Below are 16,932 nucleotides of genomic sequence, written 5' to 3'. Positions count from 1 at the left end.
CCCATCAGGACAGTCCCCTTCTCCTCCCCTCTCCCCTCCATTAATGTTCTCCTGTTGATTTGTCAAAGGCTTTGGGGACATACATATTAGGTGAGTAATTATGCTATTTTTTTCCTTAGCAGCTGGAAAGATTAAGGAGAGACAGGTGTCATCTTTAAGTAATATAGGAAGTCCAGCTAGCAAAGCTCAGCCAAGGGATGGCGAACATTAAAGGTTCCTAAATCAAGGATTTGTTTTGGGCTTTAGAATCTCATTTTATTTGGCACAGTTTTCCCCTCTATACTTTGAAATGTGAAAGCCTGGGGGTAATTAACCAGTACAATTCACAAATCTTTTATCCTGTATTTTATGATTTTCTCCATGTCATCCCAGCTCTAAACAAATAAAATGGAATAATTTAAGTGAGCAAATAATATATTTTTATGGTCCCAAATCAGAGGAGATAAGAACATATCAATATCTGGCTGGGCATTTGGAGGGGCAATAGGGACAGGGCTAAACAAATTCAAGAAGGATTTTTTTGTGCATGACCTATATGGAATGGAGCATGAAAGTGAATCATGGAAGCCAAGGGAGGAGAAATTTGCAATAGGTAAGTGGTGGTAAACCATCAAGGCTTATCAAGGATGAGGATTGAGGGGAAATTTTTTTGATTTAGCAAAAAGGGAAACTCTGAGAACTTCAGGAGAACTTCAACAGAGTTGTAAAGGGTAAATAACATATCAGTGAATGGGTCCGTAAAATGCTACCAGCAATGAAGAACCAACAACTTAGTGTTAGGTAAGAGTTTATCAAAGGGTGTTGTGTAGGTCACCTGAATGAGGTGCTGGGCCCCCATCCTAAACCTACTGAACAATCTTCCCCAGGTGATTTTTATGCACAATAAGGTCTGAGAACCACTGCTGAAGAAAAAAAAATCACCAAAAAAGGGGTTTTTAAGAAAGCTTCTCATTCCTTCTGACTTTACTACCAGATCAATTTATTTGCTTCATATTTAAAACTTTATTATTGTTCTCAATAGCCAGCAGCAGTAAAGTACTGCTTGAGTTTGAATCCCAGCTCCATCACTTATTACTTGGGTAAGCTACTTGACATTTCTGGGCCCTAGTTTCCTCATTTATACAATGGGAATAACAATACCTATCCTGTTGAATTGATGTGAGGATTAATGAGACTTTATGTAAAGCACTTAGCACTGTACTTGGTACATAAATGTTCAGTAAAATGTTAGCTATTTTCTTCATCAGGTTTCTTTAATATAGTCAAGGTCTAAGTAAAAAAAAAATTATAATAGCCAATAAAAATCATACATCGCTACCCAATCCCCTCAGAGTAAGAAAAAGAAGTCACTCACAACAATTGAGAGGCATCTAAACTGGTAGAACTGGTAGAAGTCAGAGAGCAAGATAGATTGGGAAGCATCATTCAGCACCCTAGGGTAGCCAACTGGCTGTGTCTTAATGAAGAACTCCCTTAAATATTTTCATCAAGGAATCCACATCCAAATAAAGTAACAGGTCAGTTCTTCATCTAGCTATCCCTTGTTTACATTAAAGCAAGAATCAAGGAAATTACCCTGCTACCAGTTGTTTTTTTTTTCACACACACACACTGTATTTTATTTTTACAAGAGATAAATAGACTGACACCAAGCATTGTACATGGATGACCACAACAAAAGCAACAATGATTGCAATTACCAAACATGAAACACACTCATACTATGTCATAATACTGACATTCAGTCCAGTAATCCTCCACTGTAACAGCTCCTTTACTGTGCAGTGAAAATTGATTTGTATATTCTTTGCCTCTGAGTCCTTGTGGGATTTTTTTTTTTTAATTCAGACAGAAAGTCACAAAAATTATACTCATCCTCATCAGTTCACTCAGTCCCATATAATTTATTTTTTTTTCATCTTGATCTTTTGTTAGCACTTTTATGAGTTCATCAGTTTTTCATTAGAGTTCTGAAAATGCTTATTTATTCAGTTCAGCAGTACAGTCAGTTACCAGAAACCTGTACTTGTCAGTCTTTTCCATGAATTTCTTGAAGATGAAACCCTTTTATAGGAACATATTTGCAAAAGCATCAGAGTACACCCAGAACTGTCTGTAAATGACAAAAGACTTAAAAATGACCACGGTTAAAGATTTGATGAAAGTTCATAATAATGCAGTTGACAAGAAAATTAGTTATTTCTGAGATATACATTTTAAAGTAATAACTAGGATTATGACTTACAACATGATACCAGAACATATAAGATTTTTAGAAATTTCATGTAATGTCTGAAACGTGTATATTAACATATTTCCATACACATAACCCAATGAAAGTTTAGTATTAGTTGTTTTGTTTGTTTTTTTATACTGCAGGTTCTTATTAGGCATCAATTTTATACACATCAGTGTATACATGTCAATCCCAATCGCCCAATTCAGCACACCACCATCCCCTCCCCACTGCAGATTTCCCCCCTTGGTGTCCATATGTCCGTTCTCTACATCTGTGTCTCAACTTCTGCCCTGCAAACCAGCTCATCTGTACCATTTTTCTAGGTTCCACATACATGCGTTAATATACGATATTTGTTTTTCTCTTTCTGACTTACTTCACTCTGTATGACAGTCTCTAGATCCATCCACGTCTCAACAAATGACTCAATTTCGTTCCTTTTTATGGCTGAGTAATATTCCATTGTATATATGTACCACATCTTCTTTATCCATTCGTCTGTCGATGGGCATTTAGGTTGCTTCCATGACCTGGCTATTGTAAATAGTGCTGCAATGAACATTGGGGTGTATGTGTCTTTTTGAATTACGGTTTCTCTGGGTATATGCCCAGTAGTGGGATTGCTGGGTCATATGGTAATTCTATTTTTAGTTTTTTAAGGAACCTCCATATTGTTCTCCATAGTGGCTGTATCAATTTACATTCCCACCAACAGTGCAAGAGGGTTCCCTTTTCTCCACACCCTCTCCAGCATTTGTTGTTTGTAGATTTTCTGATGATGCCCATTCTAACTGGTGTGAGGTGATACCTCATTGTAGTTTTGATTTGCATTTCTCTAATAATTAGTGATGTTGCTGCTACCAGTTTTAACTCACTGACTACTGCAATTTTCATTTTGTTACCACAAAGAGATATTTTTGATAAGAGGCATTCCTAAAAGCCCCCACGTGATCACAGGTCAATGAGTAAAAAGAAACTATCAGTTGAACTAAAATATTTGACAAGTTTTGACCTATCAAAACAGTAATTTCAGTATGGTTTGTTTATTAAATACTTAGAAAGAGATGTGAAAATTTGTTGTAGAACTATTTGGTTAAGCACTACTAAAACAATACACTTACAAATCACTCTGGAAAGCTTAAAGAGAGTGCATTACAAGTCAGAATATAGTTAACACTATGCCACTATTGTTATAAATTATAGTTATAATACTCATAATTAATGAAATAACAACTCTCAAGATATGGGTTCACAGAGGTTAAGTTACTTGCCCCAAATTAAACAGTGGGAAGAGCCAAACTAGAACCAGTATCAGTCTCTTAACAAATTGTGTCTGCTTTGTGTATCAAGTTTCCATGAAAAATCTGCTTTTCTTACAGAGCTTCCCATCTCAAAAATGGCACCATCACTGGGTCCAGCTGTTTCAGGCCATAAACCTTGGAGTCACCCTTGACTCTTCTCTCTCACACACTATATCCATTCCATCAGCAATCCTGTCCTAAATCCACTGATATCTCACTCCACCATTATTAGCTTAGTTAAAGCACCATCATTTTTTGCCTATACTAGGGCAGCAGTCTCCCAGGTTTCCCTTATTTCACTCTTCCTTCTTACTCAACAATCTATTTCCCATACAGAACCTAGACCAACCTTTCTAAAACACAAACCAGATAATATCACTCCCTGCTCTCAACACTCTGTTGTAGGTTGATTTTTCCAACTGCATATGGAACATTCTCCAGGACACATCATACGCTAGGCCATAAAACAAGTCGCAAATATTTAAAAGGACTGAAGCCATAAAAAGTATGTCTCTGAGCACAGCACAAGTGAGGCTGTTGAAATTCTTTTAAATAACAGAGAGAATTTTGACATATTCCAATTATTAGGAAAGTAAGTAACACACTTAGAAAGAACCCATAGGTCAAAGAAAAAAATCACCAGGAAAAATATCTTGAATTGAATGAAATGAAAATACAACATAACAAAAGTTATGGGTTGCAGTTAGAGCAGTGTTTAGAGGGAAATTTGTAGCTTTAAATGCCTATGTTAAAAAAGAAGAAAGGTTTCAAATCAGTAAATTGAGCTTCTACCTTAAGGATTTAGAAAAAGAAGCATAAATAAACTCAAAGCAAGCCGAAAGAAGGAAATGATAGATTGGAGTGGAAATCAATGAAAAGCAAAAATAGAAAAAAGAAAAAGAAAAATCAATGAAATCAAAAGTTGGTTCTTTGAAAAGGTGAACAAAATTGACAAACCTTTAGCTAGACTAACAAAGAAAAAAAAGACAGAAGACATAAATGACTAAAATAGAAAATGGAAGAGGGAACATCACTACTGATGAACAGAAATTAAGAGGAGGAGAAGGAGGAGGAAAGATTAAAGGCAGTCAGATTTTTTTTTTCCAGAAAAAAAAATGTACTTATCTTTATCACACACAAAGAATGACAGAAAGCAATGGTAAAATGCTAACATCTGAGGAATCTGGGTAAAGAGTATATGAGAATTTTTTGTACTAATTTTACAACTTTTATGTCTGGAATTATTTCAAAATAAATGTTTTAAAGAAATTAAAAATAAAATACTATCAAAAGAAAGCAGGTATAGCAATATTAATGTCAGACAAAATAAAACTCAAAGCAAAAAGCATAAAACATACGAAAAAGGGCTACTGGATAATAATTTGAAAATACAGTCTACCAAGATATAATATCATAAACCTTTTTGTACTTAATAACATAACTTTAAAAATGAATCAACAAAAATATAAGGGAAAGCAGACAAATTCCAATCACAGTTGAATACTTTTAACTATCCTAGAAATTAAATAAAATAAAATAAAATAAAAGGCATTCAGATTTGAAAGGAAGAAGCAAAGCTGTCTTTACTTGCAGGCTGCATTACCCTGCATGTAGGAAACCCCAAGAAATCCATACACAAAAAACTACTAGCACTAATAAATGAGTTCAGCAAAGCTACAGGATACCAGGTTAACATTTTAAAATCATTCATAGTTCTATATACTTAGCAATGAAAAATCTAAAAATAAATCAAGGAAAAATTCCATCAACAATAACATCGAAAAGAATAAAATACTTAGGAATAAGTTTAACAGAAGTGGTGCAAACCTTGTACACTGAAAATTACAAAACATTACTAAGAAAAATTAAAGATTATCTAAATAAATGGAGAGACATTCCAGGTCCCTGGATTGAAAGACTCAATATTATTAAGATAGCAATTCTCCCCAAACTGATCTATAGATACACAATACCTATCAAAATCCCAGAAGAATTTTTGTAGAAACAGACCAGCTGAACCTAAACTTAATATGGAAATACAAAGGATCCAAAATAGCCAAACACTTTTGAAAAAGAACAGAGTTGTAGGACTTACACTACTAGATTTCAACGTTTACTATAAAAGCTCTAGCAATCGGACTTCCCTGGTGGCACAGTGGTTAAGAATCCACCTGCCAATGCAGGGGACATGGGTTCGAGCCCTGGTCCAGGAAGATCCCACATGCCACGGAGCAACTAAGCCCGTATGCCACAACTACTGAGCCTGTGATCTAGAGCCCGCGAGCCACAACTACTGAAGCCCATGCACCTAGAGCCCATGCTCCTCAACAAGAGAAGCCACCGCAATGAGAAGCCTGCGCACCACAACAAAGAGTAGCCCCCGCTCACTGCAACTAGAGAAAGCCCGCGTGCAGCAACGAGACCCAACACAGCCAAAAATAAATAAATTTATTAAAAAAAAAAAAAAAAAGAAATGGGGAGTCCCATGACAAATCCTTACACTTACGGACAACTGATTTTTGACAATGGGTGAAGGATCGTCTTTTCACCAAATGGTGCTGGGACAACTGGATAGTCATATTCATAAAGACGAATTTAGATTTGTACTTCATTTGTATTTCCCAAAAATCAACTCAAAATGAATTATAGACTTAAATGTAAAACATAAAAATATAGGAGGAAAACTGTGCTCATGGATAAGGCAAAGAGTTCTCTGGTACAACACCAAAAGCATACTCCACAAGACAAAAAGTTGGTAAGTTGGACTTTATCAAAATAAAATATGTTTATGCTTTGAAAGACACTGTTAAGAAAATGAAAAGGCAAGCTAGAGACTGGAAGAAAATATTTGCAAATCATGTGACTGAGACAGAACCTGGATCTAGAATATTTAAAGAACTGTTAAAATTTGGCATAAGACAACCCAATTTTATAATGGGCAAAGATTTGAATAGGCATTTCACCAAAGAAGAAAAACACATGCCTAACAAGTACATTAAATGATGCTCAACATCTTTTCAACCTGATCTCAGTTATCAGGGAAATGCAATCAAAGCACAATGAGATATTTCATACCCCAGCACTAGAACGGCTATAATAAAAAGATAGTGGGCTTCCCTGATGGTGCAGTGGTTAAGAATCCTCCTGCCAATGCAGGGGACACGGGTTCGAGCCCTGGTCCGGGAAGATCCCACATGCTGCAGAGCAATGAAGCTCATGAGCCACAACTACTGAGCCTGCATGCCACAACTACTGAAGCCCACGCGCCTAGAGCCCGTGCTCCACAACAAGAGAAGCCACCGCGGTGAAAAGCCCACGCACCACAATGAAGAGTAGCCCCCGCTTACAGCAACTAAAGAAAGCCCGCGCACAGCAACGAAGACCCAATGCAGCCAAAAACAATAAATAAAATAAATTTTAAAAATAATTAAAAAAAAATAGTAACGTGTTTTAAAAAGCCCTTACCAGCTACTGAACTGTATGCTTAGAAATGGTTAAAATAGTAAATTTTATGTTATGTATATTTTACTGCACACAGACACAAAGCCTTTACCAATACTTAAAAAAAAAAAAAAAAAAAAAGATGAAAAAAGCAGGAAAAACCAAAGCCAAACCCCCCCAAATCTTCCATCTTTAGATGGCTTCTCTGGTGATTTCTATCAAATATTTAAAAAAGAAGTAACACAATTTCATATAATCTTTTCCAGAAAACAGAAGAGGAGGAAATACTTCCAAATTTACTTAAAATGAGGTAAATTTAAATGTATAATTAAAGGCATCATGATTTACTTTTTGCAGAAAGTGCATTATTAAAGTATAAAAGACATAAAGTATTGGACCACAAGTCTTGAGAACTGGGTTCCAATCCAGATTTTGTTACCAACTAGTTGTATAATCTTTAGCAAGTTACCTCATCTTGTTGGGCCTCGGTTTCCTCATTTGTAAAATAATGAGACGTACCAGAGAAATCCTTTCCATCCACATAATATAATTCTATGGTACATTTATTACATAAAACTTTGTTTAAAACTTGCCCAATTCTAAGTTGGTATAACCCTTCTGGAAAACAACATGGCAATATGTAGTAAGAGCCAGTTCCTACTCTTTGGAGAAGTTTTTCAATTTTTGGATATTTATCTTAGGGATATTTTTCAGCCAAAGCAAAAGAATACATAAAAAGATGGTCACTTTAACAACTCACATGTCCAAAAAGAGTGGAATAAGATAGTAATACAAAGAAATATCAAATTACTAAAAATTAGTATGAAGATGATAATGAAAAATATTTTTGTTAAATAATAATCAGAATATAAATGATTTAAACTATAAAAATGTACACAGTATATAAGTATGTGCCAAATAAAATGTCATATGAGCTATAATGAAAGGAGTATTAGAGTTGTGAGTCTAAAGGTTTTTTTTAATTATAAAGACTTTTGAAATGTTGAAACATTATATACTCAAAAAGAAAAAACCAAAAACTTGTCCAAAGGATAGAGATACAAAATATCAGGATTATGCTGATGAGGTTCTAAATTGCCCTGGCTTGACTAATGCTTCCTAAGAGTGGTTATGAACCTAGGGCTCCCAGCTGAAGTCTCAATGATTAAAACTTTTATCAACTGATACTGGAATTATCAACAGAATTTTACTTGTCCTACTCAGTGTTGAGATAAAGCCTGAAAGTCTTATGATTTTACCAAATACCCATTAAAATCCAGATATAATACTGGATAGTTCAAAATCCTTATGCCTCATTATTTCGTTTATCACTGTTGCTCCCTTTCAAGTTCTCAATTTAAAATTTCTCAGGCAGCCTTCATTTTTAAATGTATCAGCCACAAAACTATTTGAGTTATACAACCACCAAATTTCCTCTAAAGTAAGAATAGTGAAAAGAACGGAGTATCTAGCTTCCTGATTTTCCTTGTATTTCTATGGCTGTTTGCTAGGATGGGAACTTCGAGAAGGTCAGCAGAGAGAATACTTGGTAAATGCTACCGTGCACACTCCTCATAAAAGTAGGTTGAACCATATGAAATTATTTGTGTAGGTCAAAAATTTGACTATCAGCAGTCTCATATGGCTCAACGTAGGTCAGTGCCTTTTTTTTTAATTAAGAAAAACTTTATGTCCCCTTTGAGACTCTGTAGAATCACTGTCAAGGACTCTCCTTAACCCTCTCAATGAGTGTATTTACATGAATCCTTTTTTTCAGAACCAGAATTTAAGCAATTAGTTTTTGCTTGTTTGCATTAAAATGCCAAAGCCATAAGCAAAACCAAGAAGTGTTTTAACAGAAGCCAACCAAAGAATAAATATCAGAATTATCTTGTTCAACTCAATTCCTGTCAAAGTCATGTTTTTCCTCACAGAAGCAATAAGTTTTGGTGCCAACATTTTCAGAGCAATGCTTCTTCCACGTCCAATAGAAATCAATCCCATTTTGAGAGCATCTTACCTGAAACTACCATAGACTATAAGTAGAATGGAAATCAGAAATGTAGACACTTGACTGGAATCCACCAGGGAATAGGCCCTAGAGAAATAAGAGGAAAAAAATTTTAATCACATGGCAGCAAGTCCTCATGGAGTTTACAGTCTAATGGATTTCTATAAACCCCACTAAGTTTTATTTTTGTCTTTAGGAAGGAAAACAGGTATAAATTAGCATTAACAAAATACATAATTAAAACATAGATCTGCTAGCTTAACATAAAGAGTAAACGTATAGATTCACAGCTATTATTAGTTAACATTCACAGGATGTTAAATGACATCAATGTAAAAAATGCCATCTCCGTATGATAGGCAATATGTGCTTCCACTCCCAAGTTAAAAAGTACCAAAACATCTACCAACTCTGTACACTTGAATTATCAATAGTATTTTACTGGTTTTGCTCAGTGATGAAGTAAAGCCTGTGTCTCTCTCCTGGATTCTAGTTTTATTTTTATAACTGCCTATTGGTTCTCTCCATCTAGGTGTCCCACAGAAGGTTCTTTAAAGTCAACAGGTCCAAAACTGAAGTCATTATTCTTCCCTTCATACCCAAATGTCTTAAGGAATGATATGATTCCCTCAGCATTCTCGACACCCTGTTCTCTTACTTCCCACATGTGACGACAGTCAGTAAGTCTCACAAGTTCCACTTCCGCAAATACCCTACTTCTCTCAATCCTACTGCCAATTCCTTAGCTCCCTTGTATGGCTTGACTATCAGAGATCTTTTTTTGGGGGGGGAAGGGGCACATCGCTCGGCTCGTGGGATGTTAGTTTCTGGACCAAGGATCGATCCCAGGCCCCCTGCAGTAGAAGCGCAGAGTCCCAGGGAATTCCCAATGTTTGCAAGTCTGTCTTCAGGAATTCACCGTGCACACTATCCATTCATGTTATGGATTTTCCTAAAACAAATTTCTCTTCATTTTTTTCCCACAGTAAATATTTAATGATGCTTCTGTGCCAGGCACTCTGCTAGCCCCCAGGGATGTAATAAAAAACAAGACTGTCTTGGTCTTGTCCTTGAATGTCTTTTCTAAAGGAATTTAAAAATTAAATTTTGTTCTAAAGCAATGAAAACAAAAGTTAACATAAGCAAGTGAATATAATTGTTGAAAATGTTATAAATTTTCAACAAGTACAGGGTACCTTGAGAATATATAATAGGTGGATTCTACCTAAGAACTAGGGGTGGGGGGGGGCTTCCTTAGTGGGGGCAGATGAATGAGAGAGACACAAGACTCAACAAAATAGGATTTGGTGATTGTTTATGAGGCTAAGAGAGGATCCCCAGGTTTCTGCTAAGCAGCTGATGGATGGCTATACCATTTGGCAAAAAAGGCAACAGGAGGAGCAGATTTGAAGTTCTGGATGTGCTGAGGAAACAGTTGGCTATCTGAGTCTAGAGTTCAGAAGCAGCTCTAAGCTAAGGATACATATTGGGAGCTCATAACCTTCCACATGGTAATTGAAGCCACGGGTGTGGGTGAGAAGAGGACCCAGGATGAAAGCCTGAAAATTCAGAAATTTAAAGATCAGAAAGAAGGAGGAGCTGCAAAGAAAACAAAATGAAACAGAGAAGGAGGAAGAAAACCCAGGATAGCACGGTAACTGATGAAGTGTCTTCAAAGAGCAGCAGGATCAGATGAGATGCTGCCTGAACTTAAATTGCTCTACCCCTTACCAGCAGTTAGTTTTCATTTGCGTTAATTACTTTGCTGATGTAATTAATTTTAAAGTGAATTAAAGTGAGATTGAGCAGCTTTTCGTATAATTAAGGGCCAACAGGCATTTTAAAAAGCAATTTAAAAGTTTTTCAGACTCCTGATCTATAAAACATGAAGGGAGCCTGTTTTGGGGGGGGGGGCACTTTTCTTTTGATGGTGTTTTACTTAGATGACTTGGCTTTTCTGTACCCTTCATGTTCTGAAGAATATTGCCATTCCCTAAAAGGTAGATTAAACATTTACACTTCCCAAACTCAGTGTCTTAAGGTTTGGTACTATTGTTTCTTTCTTTTGCTATAACTCTCAAATCAATGGAGACTCTCCAGAGACATCACTTAAGACTTCTAGAAGTCTGGGTTGAATTTTGGTTAAACCAGCTCTTCCTCCTCCACAGATTCTCTATGCTGTGCTCTACTCTGTGTGACTAACCATACTTAGTCACTGACTTTCCTCACAATCTGTTTTTCAAGGTGCAGTCTTGGCCATGTGTTAAATACCTTACGAAGAGACTGATAAGCACTACAGTTCTCATCTCCACTTTCTGGCGATAAGCATGCTACCCACTGCAGAGCTAAATGCATGGTGTCAGAAAAAATGTTCTGATGTTTCATCTAATGGTTTCTTCTATACTGGACCAGTTTATTTTTCAAATAAATCTGTACCAAGAAAATCTGGTTAAAACTGACTCCTAATATAGCTCATGGTATTTTATAATTTATAATAAAACTTTTTAAAAAGTTTGAACAACTTTGCAAACTACCAAATATCACATAATTAGAAGTTATAATTTATTTCACAGTGTTATTTGTAATTTCACAAATTTCAACTCAAACTATCATTATGGAAGTTTTACAAAAAGCCTTTTAACCAAAATAATTTATTATAAAATACAGAACATGGATTAAAATCAAAGGCCAGCAATCTTATTTTACAGCCCTCTGTATCCTATACTTCAGACTCTACCAAAGCATCAACAGAAATGTATCATCTCTCAGGCCCTCCCATTGAAGTGACTGTTTCCAGAGATGCTGGATTCACGATAAAGAAAGGAGGAATTACTCTACACTCTGATGTAAAGGAATTCTTACAGAAATGCAAAAAGAAACTACATACATGCATTTGAGACACGCTGAAAGCAGGTTAGCCAAACGTACTAAAAACAGACTTGAAGACTTTGCCAAATAAAGTATTAGTATAGGTCAGCTGTTGAGTTGAAACATTTTATATGGTCATTACGAAAACCATTAATTCTTTAACTACATTCCCCCAAGTCTTAATAGACAAAGAGCTACCAGAAAGTTCTCTCATATATAAAGTTACATTTCACACCCTAAGATTTTTAGAACCATGCTGGATTTTAGGAGCTGCTCTACAGTCAAGCATCTATTTCTAGCTGCTTTACCAGCAAGTGCTTAGACACATATCCTGCTAAAAATCATGCCAAACTGAGACACAGAGAGTTCTGTTCTATAATGTGTTCTGTGTGTCAGCCTGCCAGCTATACAATGAAAGCATTCTTGTCCACCCAACAAACCAAGCAACTACTATTCCAACCCTGCACACTGACCTAGAATAGCACTTGGCAAACTTTTTGGTCTTGAGACCATCTATACTCTCAAGGACCCTGAGAGCTTTTGTTCCTGTGGGTTACAGCTATTGATATTTACAATACTAGAAATTAAAAGTGAGAAAAAATTTAAATGCTTATTTACTAATTCATTTAAATATAATAAAACCATTACACGAGCACATAAATTACATTTTTAAAGGAAAGATAACTATTTTCCAAAACAAAAAATTTAGATGAGGGGCATCCTTTTACATTTTTGCAAACCTCTTTAATGTCTGGCTTAAATAGAAGAAAGCCAGATTCTCATAATTGCTCCTGCATTCAATCTGTTGCTGTATGTTACTTTAGTTGAACTTTATGGGGGGAAAAAATCTGGCCTTACACAGATGTGTAGCTGGAAAAGGGAGGAATATTGCAATAACCTTTTCAGATAACTGAGGATATTCTTCTTTGATACTATACTAAAATTCAATAAGTGGTAATTTCTTAAAGGTTACTTGCAGCGTGGAATCTGAAACCTTATCAGTGAATTAAAAAAAAAAACTATATTACATTAAAATCCCATGGACTATATTACAGTTGAATGGATCTTTTACCCATGGATGATTTTGTAACATCACGCATTGGTCACCTGGAAGACACTGGTCACTGAGTTATGCAGCTCTTCCAGATGCTGTTACATTTCATTACACAATATCTGAAAAACCACATTTGTTAATTTCACTTTTTAAAAAATTTTATTTTATTTATTTTTGGCTGCATTGGGTCTTTGTTGCTGTGCGTGGGCTTTCTCTAGCTGTGGCGAGCGGGGGCTACTCTTCGTTGCAGTGTGCAGTCTTCTCATTGTGGTGGCTTCTCTTGTCGCGGAGCACAGGCTCTAGGCATGAGGGCTTCAGCAGCTGTGGCAGGTGGGCTCAACAGTTGCAGCTCACGGGCTCCAGAACGCAGCCTCAGTAGTTGTGGCACACGGGCTTAGTTGCTCTGCAGCATGTGGGATCTTCCTGGACCAGGGCTCGAACCCATGTCCCCTGCATTGGCAGGCAGATTCTTAACCACTGCGCCGGCCAGGGAAGCCCTGTTAATTTCACTCTTGAGGCTAATGATAATGGGCACAAAATTTCTATTTTCATGCAAATTTTATCACTGGCAAAAATAACTTTTTTCCCCCTTGAAGTATCAGGCTCACTTCATTCATTTTTGAGAAACTGTCTGCCACACACCCAAGTGTGAATAACTCCATAGTTTGTCCACTAGTCATCCTTCAAGTAAAAATGGAAGGTTCCAAGAAAAAAGTAGCTAGTTCAGCTAGCACTTTAAATGACTGCACAAGTGTTTTTCTTAAGAAAACCAATGGTATTTTACTATATAGCAGAAGTGCTTAATAAGAACTTTTAAAATTTTAATTGAAGTATAGTTGACTTACAATATATTAGTTTCAGGTGTACAACATAGTGATTCAGTATTTTTATAGATTACACAGCATACAAAGTGATAAAATATTGACTACACTCCCTGTGCTATACATTACATCTCTGTGACTTATTTATAACTGCCGGTTTGTACATCTTAATTCCCTTCACCTATTTCGCCCTTTTCTCCCCTGTGGTAACCACTAGTTTATTCTCTGTATCTGTTTCTGTTTTGTTATATTCGTTTGTTTGTTTGGTTTTTTTAGATGCCACATACAGTATTTGTCTTCCTCTGTCTGACTTATTTTACTAAGCTAAACACCCCCAGCAGGTCCATCCTTGTTGTCACAAATGGCAAGATTTCATTCTTTTTTATGGCTGAGTAATATTCCACAGTGTGTGTGTCTATGTATACATACACATGCCCCCACATCTTCTTTATCCATTCATCTGTCAGTGGGCACTTAGGTTACTTCATGTCTTGGCTATTGTAAATAATGCTGCTATGAACATTAGGGTGCGTTACCTTTTCGAATTAGTGTTTTTGTTTTCTTCAAATACCCAGAAGTGGAACTGCTGGGTCATATGATAGTTCTATTTTTAATTTTTTGAGGAACTTCCATTCTGTTTTCCATAGTGACTGCATCAATTTACATTCCCACTGACAGTGCACAAGGGTTCCTTTTTCTCTACATCCTCACCAACTCTTGTTATTTCTTGTCTTTTTGACAATAGCCACTCTGACAGGGGTGAGTGATACCTCATTGTGGTTTTGATTTGTATTTTCCTGATGATTAGTGACACTGAGCATCTTTTCATGTGCCTGTTGGCCATCTGTATATCTTCTTTGGAAAAGAAGGTCCTCTGCCCAATTTTTAATCGGGGGAAACTCTGCGTTTTATTAGAAAAAAACAAGTGTGCTCAAGGATTGAGATTTAATAAAAGCAATTTTCACTGCTTTGCCCTAAGTGAAACTGCCTTTCTTTTTTTTTTTAAGCAGTGTGTGCATGGTGGTGAAGAATACAATGATTATTAGTTCAGTTTGGTGCCACTGTGTTGATTCATGTTACAGCAGCACAGCAATGGTTTTTTTAAACGCGCCACTGCTTTTCACTGCAAGAAAAAAAATGTCAAAATGAAAAAGGCAAATAACTTTATTAGCATTATGAAAACAGTCTGACATTGTAGACTCCCTGAAAGGGTCTGAGTAAACCCCAGTGATCCACAGGCCACAATCTGAGAACTGCCGCCTTATACATTTCCCCACAAGCCCTGGCTATATAAACTGCTAGTATTTTCTCACATGCATTCTAACACATCACAAAACACCAAGGGTAGCTACAATTTTTTTGTGCTTTGCAAAATATCTGGCTTCAAATACAATATGCAGAAAATGACATATTCCAGGCCTAAGAAATGTTACAATCTTTCTCTTCATGGTGGAGTATACTGAAACAGAATTTAATTTGTATTTTTATCAAAAATATTGTCTATCATAAGGTCCACAATAATTATCTTCCACATCTTTTCTTATTTTAAGGGAAAAAACCAAGTATGTATTCTAAGCATAGTAATGGAATAGGTGTCTCATCAAATAAAATTTTAATAAATTAAATCCATGTTTAAGATACAAAAAGACAAAAAGTAAGACAGTCATTTAAGAAGGTTACAATCTAGTAAAGACACACTGTACAAGGCAGCAGAATGTAATGTTTAATAGAGAAACAAAGTGCTATGGGACCTAATCAAACTTATAAGCTTTTGCACAGAAAAGGAAACCATAAATAAAATGAAAAGCTAACCTATGGACTAAGTCCCCAGTATAATCAAGGCAGCTGTGAAGCAAACACTGCATTTCTTCCTACAAGAGATTACGCGGTGCAAGCTCAGGAGCAGACGTTGGGTTGCTTTCCAAATGAGGGTGGGATGGGGTTTGGGGAACCTGGAATTCAAATATGACCTGTGTTATAGTAGCTGCTTAAATTTTTTTTAGCTGCCTTTTGATGAATTAAGGTATGGAAGTTTGCTGCTGTTTCCTATGTGAAAAGCTGTATCAGTAATCAGAATAGCAATATTTACCTGCAATAGTATTTTGTGCTGAATCAAGATATCAATTGATGTGATGTGACTAAATAAATCTTAAAATACATATATAATTGCAATGTTGGTGCTTTTAAAATTTTAGAAAACCTTCATCTTTAAATTTGGCTCTCTGAAATAAAATTCTACTATAGATGGGATGTTACATTTAACTGTAAAACAAGCTTCTAGCATTTGGTCAAAAATAAATGAAAAGTATAGCCAAATCAGAAATCACAAACCACAAACACTTCTTTGTCCTTTTCTTAACGTGCAGATCTTAAACACCATTTTAAAAAAATTTAGTGTTATTTAAAAAATTCAAATAATAAGAAATGTGAAATGATGAGTCCCATTTTTAATAAAAGTGGGATTATGTGATATATTGGTCTTCAGCCTGCTTCTTCCTGTAACAGTTTTCCATGCTGTTCTTTTAAATTTCTTCATAAACAAAACACAATGACTGTAGGAAAAAAAAAAAAAGTTGAGGGAATTCCCTGACAGGCCAGCAGTTAGGACTCTGCGCTTTCACTGCTGGGGCCCGGGTTCGATCCCTGGTCGGGGAATTAAGATCCTACACGCCACGCTGCACGGCCAAAAAAAAAAAAAGTTGATTCACCTCACTTGTTTCAGTTAACTTCATCTATAGAAGGGTGATAATAATGTAAAGTATTTAATACAGCACTTGACACACTACTCAATAAAAGACTGTTGTTATTACTTAGAGGAGGGAGTCACCAGCCTACATATAGCGCTATGGGTTGCCACACACCAGGAGTGGACAAACCATGACCTACTGCTATTCCAATAAACAGAGCCAAGCTCATTCATTCAGGTACTGTCTATGGCTGCTCTAGAGCTTCACTGGCAGAGGTGAAAACAGTTAACCCTTGAACAACGTGGGGGTTAGGGGTGCCGGCTTAGAGCTGGCCCTCTGTATCCGAGGTTCATCTGTATCTGTGGATTCAACCAACCACGAACCGTGTAATACTGTAGTACTTACTACTGAGAAAAATCTGCCTTATAAAGTGGACCCGCACAGTTCGAGTGGACCCCCATGTTGTTCAAGGGTCAACTGTAGTTGTGACAGCGACCGTATGGCTCACAA

The 16,932-nt window shown here is 36.3% G+C and overlaps 1 protein-coding gene across 6 annotated transcripts in view; it reads right to left on the bottom strand.

Moving 5' to 3' along the window:
- SPPL3 (signal peptide peptidase like 3) overlaps positions 1–16,435 on the bottom strand; it is a 68,936-nt gene extending 52,501 nt beyond the window's left edge. For all 6 annotated transcript variants that reach the window (XR_014251865.1, XR_014251866.1, XR_014251867.1 and 3 more), the window contains exons 1-2: positions 15,548–16,435; positions 9,002–9,079 (exon numbers count right to left, since the gene is read on the bottom strand). Coding sequence is in view for 3 of the 6 variants with exons in the window: in XM_082417560.1 (XP_082273686.1) it covers positions 9,002–9,079; positions 15,548–15,600 (131 nt within the window). In the remaining 3 variants the exon portion in view is untranslated. The remainder of the gene's footprint in view (positions 1–9,001; positions 9,080–15,547) is intronic.
- Between the last annotated feature and the right edge of the window lie 497 nt (positions 16,436–16,932).

Source organism: Balaenoptera physalus (genome assembly GCF_965194825.1).
Source record: "Balaenoptera physalus genome assembly, chromosome: 12".
Lineage (NCBI taxonomy): Eukaryota > Metazoa > Chordata > Mammalia > Artiodactyla > Balaenopteridae > Balaenoptera > Balaenoptera physalus.
The sequence above is the reverse complement of the archived record's forward strand: the minus strand, read 5'-3'. Positions and strand labels throughout refer to the sequence as shown.